The sequence below is a fragment of the Zeus faber genome (assembly GCF_960531495.2).
Source record: "Zeus faber genome assembly, chromosome: 2".
Classification (NCBI taxonomy): Eukaryota; Metazoa; Chordata; class Actinopteri; order Zeiformes; family Zeidae; genus Zeus; species Zeus faber.
In genome coordinates, this window is record NC_137189.1 from 5,034,534 (window position 1) to 5,046,947 (window position 12,414).

The window sequence follows — 12,414 nt, forward strand, 5'->3', positions numbered from 1 at the left end:
TACAGTATGCTTATTCTCACAATTCAATAATTGGGCTGTTTAAAATCGATGTAATCCAGACTAATGTAGTTTTTAAAGGCTTTTCTAGATGACACACATGTATAAACCACAATGTGTGTGTTTATTATGTTACACCAGCATTAAGCTATTTTTAAATGTCTTGTATACTGTCTAGTACATATTCTCATTTACTCTCAGGATTTCCAGTTTTCTTGTGCTGTTTTAAATCAATATAATCCCAAATAATCCTGTTGTTAAAGTTTTTTTGTTTTTTTTCAATTACCCTATAAACCAAATGAGTTTATGTTTATATGTGTGTGTACGGTTTCAAAGGAAAAGCTACTTATATACACACCGGACACTTGATTTGTGAGGAAATGTTTCGTGTCCTCACAGCCAAAAGGGCTTTAATGCTCTTTTTAAAAAATGTTATAGTGGCAGCCACTCAGAACTTCCATCATAGTAATTTTTAAATATTCTATCTGTATATTCTGATTTTCTCTCATGATTCAACTTTTATTTATTCAACTTCAATGACTTTTTACTGATGATTTAAATCGACATAATCCCAACTAATCTTGTTTTTAAAGGTTTTTCTACATTACTCATATATAAACCAGATATTCCTGAATGTGTGTGTGTGTGTGTGTGTGTGTGTGTGTGTGTGTGTGTGTGTGTGTGTGTGTGTGTGTGTGTGTGTGTGTGTGTGTGTGTGTGTGTGTGTGTGTGTGTAGTTTAAAAGGACAAAATACCAGCAGTAAGGACACTCTGATTGGTGTCCTCGTAACCTGAAATGACTTTAAGGCTGCAATTCTAAGCTATCTAACCTGTACACATATACAATGTATGTGTGTGTGTGTGTGTGTGTGTGGTTTAAAAAGAACAAATCACCTATACAACCACCATAGTGAGGACATATTTATCCTGTCCATTTCCTCATAATCCAAAAGGGCTTTATTTTTTAATTTCTAATTTCTTAAGAAGTTGTTAAATATTCTCAATACATATTCTGATGTACTACTATAATTCAATATTTTTAGTGCTGTTTTAAATCAGCACAATGCCAACTCATTTTGTTTTTAAAGGTTTTTCGAGATGACATGTACAAACCACAATGTGGTGTTGGGGTGGTGTGATTCGAGCAGCCACACCTGTCTTGAGTCTAGTTTATTGGGCCCAGGATCAGGGGTGGCTGTGCACCTGTTAAGCATCATCATCGATGAGCACAGGTCAAATCACCCATGGGGAGGGATCACGACAGGCTGCTTAAATCACAAAATCACACCATACACATATACCTGAATGTGTGCATGTGGTTTAAATATTGAAGTCATTTTTAAATATTTTATATGCATATTCTGGTTTACTCATATATAAACCACATTTACCTGAATGTGTGTGTGTGTGTGTGTGTGTGGTTTATAAGGATAACATATGCATGCACACTAACATTATTAGGACACTGACTACAAGTGGCTTTAATGCTGTTTTTTTAAATGTTATGTTATATACTTATTCTGATTCTACTCACTCTTTTTTCCGATGGCTATAAACCACATACACCTGACTTTGAGTTTACGTGTGTGCGTGCGTGAGTGTGTGTGTATGCGCGTGTGTGTGTGTGTGTGTGTGTGTGTGTGCGTGTGTGTGTGTGTGTGTGCGTGTGTGTGTGTGTGTGTGTTTGTGTGTGTGTAGTGGCTGGAGGCAAGTGTTATTTAGGAGTTGTGTGGTCATCACAGCCCTATGCATGTGTCAAAGATAAAAAAAAAAAAGTGTGAGCGAAGCAGGAGCGCTGCTGAATCAGGGTTTAATTTAGTATTTAGCGCAGCAGAGTTGTCAAATGTAATCACCGCGGCCGTCTGTGTTTGTCCCGACGCTTCAAAATCACCGCGCGGAGATGGAAAATAATTATCCAGAGGGGAAATAAACGTTGAACACTTTTTTTTATTTTTAAAAATCTCTTTTCCAGTGGTGTTCAACCTTTGGATTACAAGGTGGAAATGAGTTGCGTGACTAAAAGTGTTCAGATTTGTTGAAGCTTCAAAAGGTGAATTGGTGATTAATTACTCAGGAAGGTAAGGGATCCAAACGGATTTATTCCGAGAGGGGAGGGAGGGATTGGGGGGGAGGCAGAGAGAGAGAGGGGAGAGAGTGGGGGACAGAGAAGGAGGGAGAGAGAGAGGATAAGGAGAGAATGAGGACGAGATAAGAGAGAGAGGGGTATAAGGTAAGACAGAGAGAAGGAGAATGGCTGAAGAGGATGGAAGCGAAAGAGAGAGACGAGAGCGAGCGGGAGAGATAATATGGACAGAATGATAAGGAGATAAGAGAGGGGGGTAGAAGGTGGAGGTGGGAGGACGGACTGGGAGAGTGAAAGAAAGGATGAGACGGAGAGAGGGGGGAGATAGAAAGGGAGGTAGGAAGGAGCAGAGAGGGTGAGAGAGGGAGAGGGAAGGAGGGAGAGAGAAAGCGATAGAGAGAGGAATCGGGATAGAGAGGGGTTAAAGAGAGAGTCCGAGACAATGGGCGAGGGGGAGAGAGAGACAGAGGGGAGAGTGAGAGGGGGTGAGAGAGACAGAGGGGAGAGTGAGAGGGGGTGAGAGAGACAGAGGGAGCGAGGGAGAAAAGGGGGGGTGAAGCGGAAAGACAGAGGAAAAGGATAAAAAACAGCTTTCACAGATTAAGAGATGGACAGAAAGAGAGGAACGGGGAGAGGGGGAAGGAATGAAAGACGGGGGAGCAAGAGAGAGTTCAGGGAGGAAACAAGAAGGGTGTAAAAGAGACAGGGAGGGAGAGTCGGAGGAGAAAGCGATAGAGAGGTGGAGGGAGGGGGATAGACGGAGGGAGGAGGAGGGAAAGAAAGACAGAAGGTGAGAGGGGGGGGATAATGGGGGGATGAAAGGGGCAGGTTGAGAGAGGGCCACAGGAAGAGGGGAGAGAAAGGGGTGGAGGGGGAAGAGAAAGAAAGAGGGAGCGAGAGAGCAAGAGAGGGGGAATAGGTAGGAAATGAGAAGGGGGAAGAGAGAGACAGAGTCGGAGAGAAAGTGATAGAGAGAGGGGGGGAGCAAGAGAGAGGGGAGTGTCAGAGAGAGGTAGAGAGAGGGAGGGAGAGAGAGAGAGAGCGAGAGGGAGAGAGAGGGGGGGAGGAGTGTCCCTCCACACTGAGCAGTCCATTAGATCCTCTGCTAGAGTGGAGAACCATCCACCTCCTCCTCCTGCTCCACCACCTCCACCTCTTCCTCCGTCTTCGCGGACCCCCCAGCCCGACTTCGAGTCCCTCCGAGCGGGCATGGCCTCCCGCGGACCGGCCGCCGGTGGAAGCTCCGGGCGGCACGTCCTCCTCTTTTCCGTGGCCGGGGAAACGAGCTCGAGAAGCGGGCGCTGCGCCCCGGGTCTGTCCGCTGCGGAGCCGGAGCTCCGGTGCGGGAAGGACTAGACTAGGCGAGACCACACCGGGCTGTGGAGGCTAGAGACCCGGACACTATGCTGCCAGAGCCGGGCTTCAGGCTGCCGAGGACCCGTGGACCCGATTCCCCCCAAAAGCACTCATACAACTACTACTACTACCACTACTACCGAGGAGAGCATAGAGAATTAAAGAAAGTTGGACTGGGTTTGTAATGGATACGGATTAAGGCTTTTCGGAGGTAAAGTGCTGTTGTTTTTAAATCCCCAAATCCTTTAAATATATGAAATAATCAGATTAGGGTTATTACCCTTAAATTCAGATTCCAATGTGTTTTCATTGTATTTCAATGTGTTACAATATGTTTTGAATGTGTTTTCAATGGATTCGGATTTTGTTTTCGTGGCAAGAAAAGTAGTTTCCCCCAACTGGATTAGTCAACTAATCTTAAAAAAGCAACAAACAACACGTTTTCTCTCGAGCATAATCGACTAAAACTGTAAAGTTCGAAATTTCCAGATGCACATGACTTTACGCAGTAGTTGGAGGGGTTAACTCGGCTAATATTCCTCGGTCTCTGCGCGTTGCGCCGCACAGCACAGCGCTCCACATTCTGCGGACTTTCTTCCTTTTGGGTTTTTCCATTTCAGCCATCCTTCAACCCTTCCATCCTTCCTTCCTTCCTTCCATCCTTCCACCCTTCCTTCCATCCTTCCATCCTTCCGTGATGAATCCTCTCGGGTCACCGGGGGCTTTGCGCTCCACCTGATCCGCCTTTCATCTCCCCCACGTCCCTTTCATTCACTTTTTAATGACGTTTCTGTCGCTCGGTCCCGTTTAATCCGAGCGTCACATTGTTCAACTGCGCTGCCTTTTCCCCGTCTCGTTTATCCCCCCGCCCCCCTCTCTCTAAAAAAGCACCTCGGATTGGACTCTGCTCTTTCATTTCCAGACCCCAAAAGTACAAGGTGAGCGATCCCTTAAATTCATCGTGTTTTTACGCCCGCCGCCCGGATTAGGGCCGCGTCCGGGAAAAATTGGGTCGCAATTCAGAAAGAAATACAGCAATAGAGAGATAATCAAATATATAGACTAAAAAAATAAATAAAATGTTGTGTGTGTATATATATATATATATAGTTATTATTAAGTTATTTATATTTATTTATATTAATATATTAATATATACATATATTTTTTAAATTGTGTCTACAGCCAAACTGTATAAATTATTGTATGTTCCAGTCTGTAACATATTTGAGTTAATCTAGTTAATATCATTAATAAAATATTACGACCCCACCAAAACATGAGCTGGCTCACCAAGGTACTTAAAACTGACTATGGACTGATTCATTTGGTTAAAGAATGTGAAAAAAAATGTCTTTACCAAACATTAACACAACATTCTGGAGTTTAAATGTGATCGAAGGTTTTTCCTTTGGCCCATAGACTCCTTGTTCCCAAAATGGAATCCAATTAAAGCTCTTTACACGTCGTTCACACCTCACTTGGAGTTGACACGCTCCAATGAGGACCGCAGTAGTGTGTGTGTGTCTGTGTCTCTGTCTGTGTGTGTGTGTGTGTGTGTGTGTGTGTGTGTGTGTGTGTGTGTGTGTGTGTGTGTGTGTGTGTGTGTGTGTCAATCCCAAAATGGTGGCTCCATCCATCCATCTCTGTGTGATGTTGTGATCCAATGGCCTTGAAGAACGCCCTGGTGCTGAGGAATCGCCTGTTATTGATCATTTATTGCAGGTTGTGGGAGCTAAATTATTTTCCAATCCCATTCTGTTTGACAGGCTGTGTTTGTCACCGTGGCGACCGGTGGGAGGTGAGGGATCTCAAATCCCCCTGCCGCCCCTCCCTTCTCCCTCTCCCCCTCTTGCTCTCTCAATTAAATTCAATTAAAACAAGGCTTTATTAGCATGGGGCATATAAAGCATATAAAACTTAAAACCTATAAAAAAAACACCCTAAAAATAAAACAGAATTTTGTAAATGTTGCAGTGAAAAAAAAAAAATAGTATGTGTATGTTTAAAATTGGGTGAAGGTGACTTTAAACAAAAATGGAAAACTCATGTTTATGTATATACATGATATACTGTATATACATATAAATATAGATAACCTTAAATTGTAACAGTAAAATGTAAATGTTGCAGTCAAAAATAAATATATAAATATATAAATAGATAAAAATATACATGTATATATCCAGAACAAATGCATTAAGGTTACTTAAAATAAAATTGAAAAATTTCCGCATCGCTGTTAAAGACATATATATATATATATATACTGTATATATACATATACAAATATATACATGGATAGTATATATATATACAATAGTATAGATAAACTCAAATTAAAACAGCTTAATGTACACATTACTATATATATATATATACAGATACGTGGAGATAACATTAAAATTATAATGGAAAGATTTAGTCATGTCATGTTGCTATTAAAATGTTCCATACAGATAGGAGATGACCTAACAATAAGGTACATTTAGACATGGCATTTGGCATTTGGAAGTAGGATATATATATATATAGATAGGAATAAGGATACTGACTAGATGCAGATGGTCTCTTTCTCTCTCTCATCCCCCTCTAATTTCTCTCATTCATATATATATATATATATATATATATATATATATATATATATATATATATATATATATATATAGTATATTCAAATAAATAAATAAGTGCTCTTCCCTCATCCCCCTCTCATTCCCCTCATATATAAATGAGGGGAATGAGAGAGAGAGAGAGAGACCGACCATCTGCATCTAGTCCATAGTTTTTAGGTTTTTAGCTTTATTATACATTACCACATTTTTTTTGCTTCATTTTTGTGGAAGGACATCCGGGGAACAGGTTACAGGGTCATGGGCGCCCATGGGCTCATTGATGCATGTGAGGAGCGAACTCTAGCCCATCTGGTTCGATCCCACAGAAGAGCTACTGCAGCACAAACTGGTGAAAAAGTTAATGCTGCTATGATAGAAAGGTGTCAGAACACACAATGCATCACAGCTTGCTATGTTTGGGGCTGCATAGCCGCAGACCGGTCAGAGTGTCCATGCTGACCCCTGTCCACCGCCCAAAGCACCAACAATGGTCACGTGAGCGTCAGAACTGGACCATGGAGCAATGGAAGAAGGTGGCCTGCTCTGATGAATCATGTTTTCTTCTACATCATGTGGATGGTCGGGGTTAGGGTTCAATCCGATGGAGCATCTGTGGGATGTGCTGGAACAACAAACCCGATCCATGGGGGCCCCACCTCACAACTTCCAGGACTTAAAGGATCTGCTGCTCACATCTTGGTGCCAGATACCACAGGACACCTTCAAAGGTCTTGTGGAGTCCATGCCTCCACGGGTCAGAGCTGTTTTGGGGATCGAGGGGGAGCTACACAATATTAGTGGTTCTTAGTGGTGGTTTTAATGTTGTGGCTGATCCGTGTAGGCCTGCTGTATATCTATCTCTGTCTATATACTGAATATCTATCTATATACTATCCATCTGTCTATCTGTCTGTCTGTCTGTCTGTCTATCTATTGTCCAACTTTCTTTCTCTCTGATTTGTCTCGGCCTCTAACGTGTCAATCAGTCTCTAAGCTGAAACGAACATTGCCTGGTGTTTCCTCTGATATGCTGTTGTTTAGATCGCTCTAAAGCTTCCGGATTGTGCCCTTGCAGTGCGGTGTTCCCTCCTTTGACCACAGCAGGGAGGATAAAGGCTGTCTTTATGTCTCTCTCTCCCCCCTGAAAACCGGATGTGAAAGAGCTTGTGCTGAATATTTATCAGATGGTTGGACATTTATTTATTTATTTTTTGTTTTGAACTAGCCGACTGCATAATTTCAGGGCAGCGATGAACTGAACGCTGGTTTTTATTCTGTGACTGGGGTTCTGTCTGTGGAAGGAAAGAGTGAGTGTAAGAAAGGAGAGAGTGTTTCGAGGGGAATGAGAGAGGAGACAGAACAGCCTTTTTTTTTGACTCATCGAGAGCAGTATTTCCCAACGTTTCCGCCACGGCACATTTCCCACAATGAAATACTCCCATGGCACAACAGCACTATCCTGTTAACACTCAAAAAAAGTCATAAATATGTAGAGCTGTGATTATTATTATGATGGCCTACTAGTAGTTAATGATCCAAGGTTCGCGAACAATTCGTTCGTGGCAAACCACTTTTTTAAATGACTCACTCTGACAAACGAGTGAATCCTCGACTCACAGACTGAAAAAAGTGGACTCCCCTTCATGGTTCAGGATGTCCTCCCTTCTCACCATGCGCTACATCAAGTAAAACAAACAAACAAAGAGTTTGGAAATGGAACGATTCATTTTACTGAGTGACTCGTTGAGAGCCGAATCTGAAAGAAAGTGTCAAACCTTTCAACACTATGAATAGAAGAAGAGTCTTTAATTGTCACACGACACGTCACTACAACACATGCATATACTCACACACATGCTTTGGGTGGTGGCTAGTGAGATGGGTCCTCTGCATTTGACCCATCCTGTCTTCTCCTTCCTCTGGGGGGGTGGCAGCCAGGAGCAGTGGGCAGCATTCAACGACACACCTGGGGAGCTGGTTCCATATGTCCATCACTGGTCAGATGATTTCTGGTCGGGGTCCTTACTGATGTTAGATGGAGGAAACCCCATGTGAGCATGGGGAGAACATGCAAACTCCACACAGAAAGGCCCATAATTGGGAGGTAACCCGCCAGAGCACAGTGCTAACAGTGCCCCAGGAATCAAACCCAGCACCTTCTTGCAGCAGTACAATGCACTGTGCCACCATGCCACTTACATAAATAAGAATAGTTACCACTTTGAGGGTGAAACTTGTGAGGAACACACAGCTGCTGTTCTGTTGAAACGGATCAATTGGATTTATTAGTGCAGCCTTGCAATTAAAATAATCTTGCAACACAAAACCTTATTTATTCATTTATTGATGAAATGTATTTTGACAGATTTTCACGGCACACCCAGAGAGCTCTCACGACACTGATCCATAGAATTTCTTTTTTTTTTTTGTTTCCCTACCATAGGTCTCTAGATCCAAATGTCGACCCCCTTGGAGGGTGCCCCCGTCGGGGAGCACCAGAGTGTGACAGACAGGCGATTGGAGCCCGCCGTGGCCCTCTACCACCAGGCTTCGTTTTGGCCCCGGCAGGGCCCCGTGTGGAGCCGTCGGTCCTGATGTCTGATGTCTCAGCGTGTGTGGACTCCGCCGCCACTAATGAGGCCATCGCTCTTCAAGCTGTGGACGAGCGTTTACCGGAGGATTACCCATGTTCTCTGCTCCGTGAACTGAACGCCATTACCACAATCGCCTAGGAGGACTTGCTTTATTCGGGTCTATTTCCATTTGGGTGTTTTTTCCCCCTATGGTGGATATGTAATTCCTTTTTTGACTGGATTTTGAATTCGTTTTTTTTTTTTTATTGACTCACATTTTTATTTCCTGTTTCAATTTTTTCATTGTTTGGTTTATCACTATGGAGTTTCTGGGTGGACCTTGGAATAAGGATTGGTCCTCATTCATGCAGTTTTGGTTGACTGTCATCCTGAGCCTCCAGATGCAGTTCGGTGTGGGCGGCTCGTGCCCTGTGGAGTGTCGTTGTGACAAGTCGTTCGTGTACTGCAACGAGCGCAGCCTGACATCGGTGCCTCTGGGCGTCCAGGAGGGATACAAAGTCCTTTACCTTCACAACAACCAGATCAACAACGCTGGTTTCCCCTTAGAGCTTCACAACGTGGCCTCGGTGGAGATCGTCCACCTCTACGGCAACCAGTTGGATGAGTTTCCCATCAACCTGCCCAAAAACACCAAGATTCTGCACCTGCAGGAGAATAACATCCAGACTATCTCCAGGGCAGCACTGGCCCAGCTAACCCAGCTCGAGGAGTTGCACCTGGATGACAACTCCATCTCCACAGTGGGCGTTGAGGAAGGGGCTTTCAGGGAGGCGCTCAGCCTCAAACTCCTCTTCCTCACCAAGAACCACTTGAGCAGCATTCCCATCGGCCTTCCCGAGGACCTGCAAGAGCTGCGGCTCGACGAGAACCGCATTGCCGTCATTGCCGAAGAGGCCTTCCAGAATGTGACCCGCCTGCAGCGCCTCCTGCTGGACGGGAACCTGCTAATAGATGAGGGCATCGCGCCCGGAACCTTCCAGGACCTGGGGAACCTTCGCGAGCTGGCCTTGGCCCGCAACTCGCTCACCTTCCCCCCGCCCCTCCTCCCTGGCCGGTCGCTGGTCAAACTCAGCCTGCAGGAAAACCAGATTGACCAGATACCTGTCGATGCCTTCTCTGGCCTCCACAGGCTGGAGAAACTGGATATCTCCAACAACCAGCTGCAGTCGCTCACGCAGGGTGTGTTTGACGGGCTGCTGAGCCTGAGGCAGCTCACGGTGCGGAACAACCCCTGGCGCTGCGAGTGTGCCATCAAGTGGGTGGTGGTGTGGCTCAAGTCGCTGCCCGGCTCGCTGAACGTCCGAGGTTTCATGTGTCAGACTCCGGAGAAGGTGCGAGGCATGGCGGTGAGAGAGCTCACCCTGGACAATATCCAGTGCCCAGCTGGCACAGACAAATCCCCGTGGCCCACTCTCCGCACCACTCCCCCGAACCCCTCCACCCACGAACCCCTTGTGACAACCGTCTTCACCACCGCCATACCCACATCCACCCCTTACTACTTCCTCTCCCCTTCCCCTCCCTTACCCCCCTTCCACAACAACCCGTCCGGGCCACTGCCGCCCTACGAGGACCCTCTCCAGATCTCCTTCCGTGTGGTCAACGCCTCCTGCATCGAGGTGAGCTGGGCCTCCTACTTCACCGTCACCGCCTACAAGGTCACCTGGGTCAAAATGGGCCAGAGTCTGATGAGCGACGTGACCCGGGAGCGGACCGTGAGCGGCGGCCTGCGCCACCTCAGCCTGACCAACCTGGAGCCGCGCTCTATCTACCGGATCTGCGTCTACGTGCTGGACACCCTGAACTCCTACCGGCCCGGCGAGGATACAATTTGCTCGGAGGCCAGGACCAAGTCGGCCTCCGGCACCAAGCCCACGGGCTCGGAGAAGGCGGCGCAGCAGGATGTCAACACCACGCTGCTGCTGGCGGGCGTCATAGGCGGGGCGGTGCTGCTGGTCCTGGTCACGCTGCTCAGCCTGTTCTGCTGGCACATGCACAAGAAGAGCCGCTCATCCTCCAGCAAGTGGAAATACAACCGCGGCCGGAGAAAAGACGACTACTGCGAAGCCGGCACCAAGAAGGACAACTCCATCCTGGAGATGACTGAGACCAGTTTCCAGATCGTGACGCTGAACAACGAGCAGCTGCTGAAGGGGGATTTCCGTATCCAGCCCATCTACACGCCCAATGGGGGCATCGGCTTCAGAGACTGTCACCTCAGCAACAACAGCTTAGCCTTCTGCAAGAGCAGCAACGTGCCCGGCTCCGACTTCTGCCACACGTGATGCAGCCCAAAATAGTCAAAACATTCATTCCTAGACACACGCAAAAAGACATGCACGCATGCACCGACACACACACACACACACACACACACACACACACACACACACACACACACACACACACACACACACACACACACACACACACACACACACACACACACACACACACACACACACACACAAGAACATTTTTAAACAAACCCAGTGAACTATAACTGTACCATATATATTTCTCAAACTTCTGTCTACAATGTAATTTATACTGTGGATAATAATGTGGGATTCTCCGCAATCTTTCATTTAGTTCTTATGAGAAAATATACCATTTTCTTTCTTTTTGTTTTTAAAGTTTTTTTTTTGGTAAACCAGTCTGGTTTTCCAATAGGGTTGTTTTAACAGTCAGTAATGTAGGTGAAACATGAATTTTTACAATCACGGGACATCATGGGTGGTGTAGCTGCTGATGGTATCCGGGCACTACAGGATCTACTTGAGTTACAGGAGTTACAGGAGCTTCTGGGGCTGCAGGAGGGCTGGGACTCTTTGCTAACCACAGAAACTAAATATGCGCTTAGATGCCCTAGCGCTTCAAGACACCGCTTACCCCCTTCCAATACGGTCTGATTGGGGTATGTTGTAAGAGGTAGTGCAAAAAGTAAATTTAATAGGCATGCACTTTATTATTATTATTATTATTATTATTATTATTATTATTACATCATTAATGGCACCAACCATGAATAAGGATCAATTCAGGAAATGAGCTTTGATTAAAATCCCATCGTGATCAAATAGGGCAACGCTTTTCACCATCTTCGTCTCTTTTCAGGGTCTATGTGCTACATTATGAATATGTTATCGGCCGTTGATGGAGAATTATTTTTTATATATATATATATATATATATATATATATATATATATATATATACTGCTCATCCTGTTCCATGGCGTAGACAAACACAGCATTTATGATCATTTTTAAATCCACAAATTTTGGGAAGAAAATAAGATAAAAAACAATGTATTTTTCGCCTTCTCTGAGAGAGTGCGGTAGCGGCCTTGTCCACAAGAGGGGTCAGTTTCCCAGTTTCAAAGGCTGGGTTTGTAGGACAGTGATTGGGGGTGTGGGGGTGTAGGGGTGTGGGGGGGGGGGGGGGGGGATGCGACAAAGAGAGAGAGCTGCTGAGATCACTTTACCTCCATTATTCCCCCCCAGCCCATTACTGGGGCCCCATTACTCAGGCTCCGACGCGGCGATTTGGAGTATTAATGACAATGTGGAATCATTTAAAACTAACAGTGTACTCTGCCGTCTGACACTAAATGATAATGATGCTATAGTTTATTTGATTATTATTATTATTTTTGTTGTTATTCATTTTACTCCCGTGGAGGATGAACCCCCTATTTGTACAAGTGTGTGTGTGTGTGTGTGTGTGTGTGTGTGTTTGCGTGTGTGTGTGTGTGTGTGTGTGT

At 45.3% G+C, this 12,414-nt stretch overlaps 1 protein-coding gene across 1 annotated transcript; it reads left to right on the forward strand.

The window, feature by feature from the left end:
- Window positions 1–8,947: 8,947 nt before the first annotated feature.
- flrt2 (fibronectin leucine rich transmembrane protein 2) lies at window positions 8,948–10,933 on the forward strand (the record flags this gene model as incomplete). Its single annotated transcript, XM_080019404.1, has 1 exon — window positions 8,948–10,933. One exon carries the CDS (start codon window positions 8,948–8,950, stop codon window positions 10,931–10,933), a length of 1,986 nt encoding a protein of 661 aa, XP_079875530.1.
- Window positions 10,934–12,414: the final 1,481 nt, after the last annotated feature.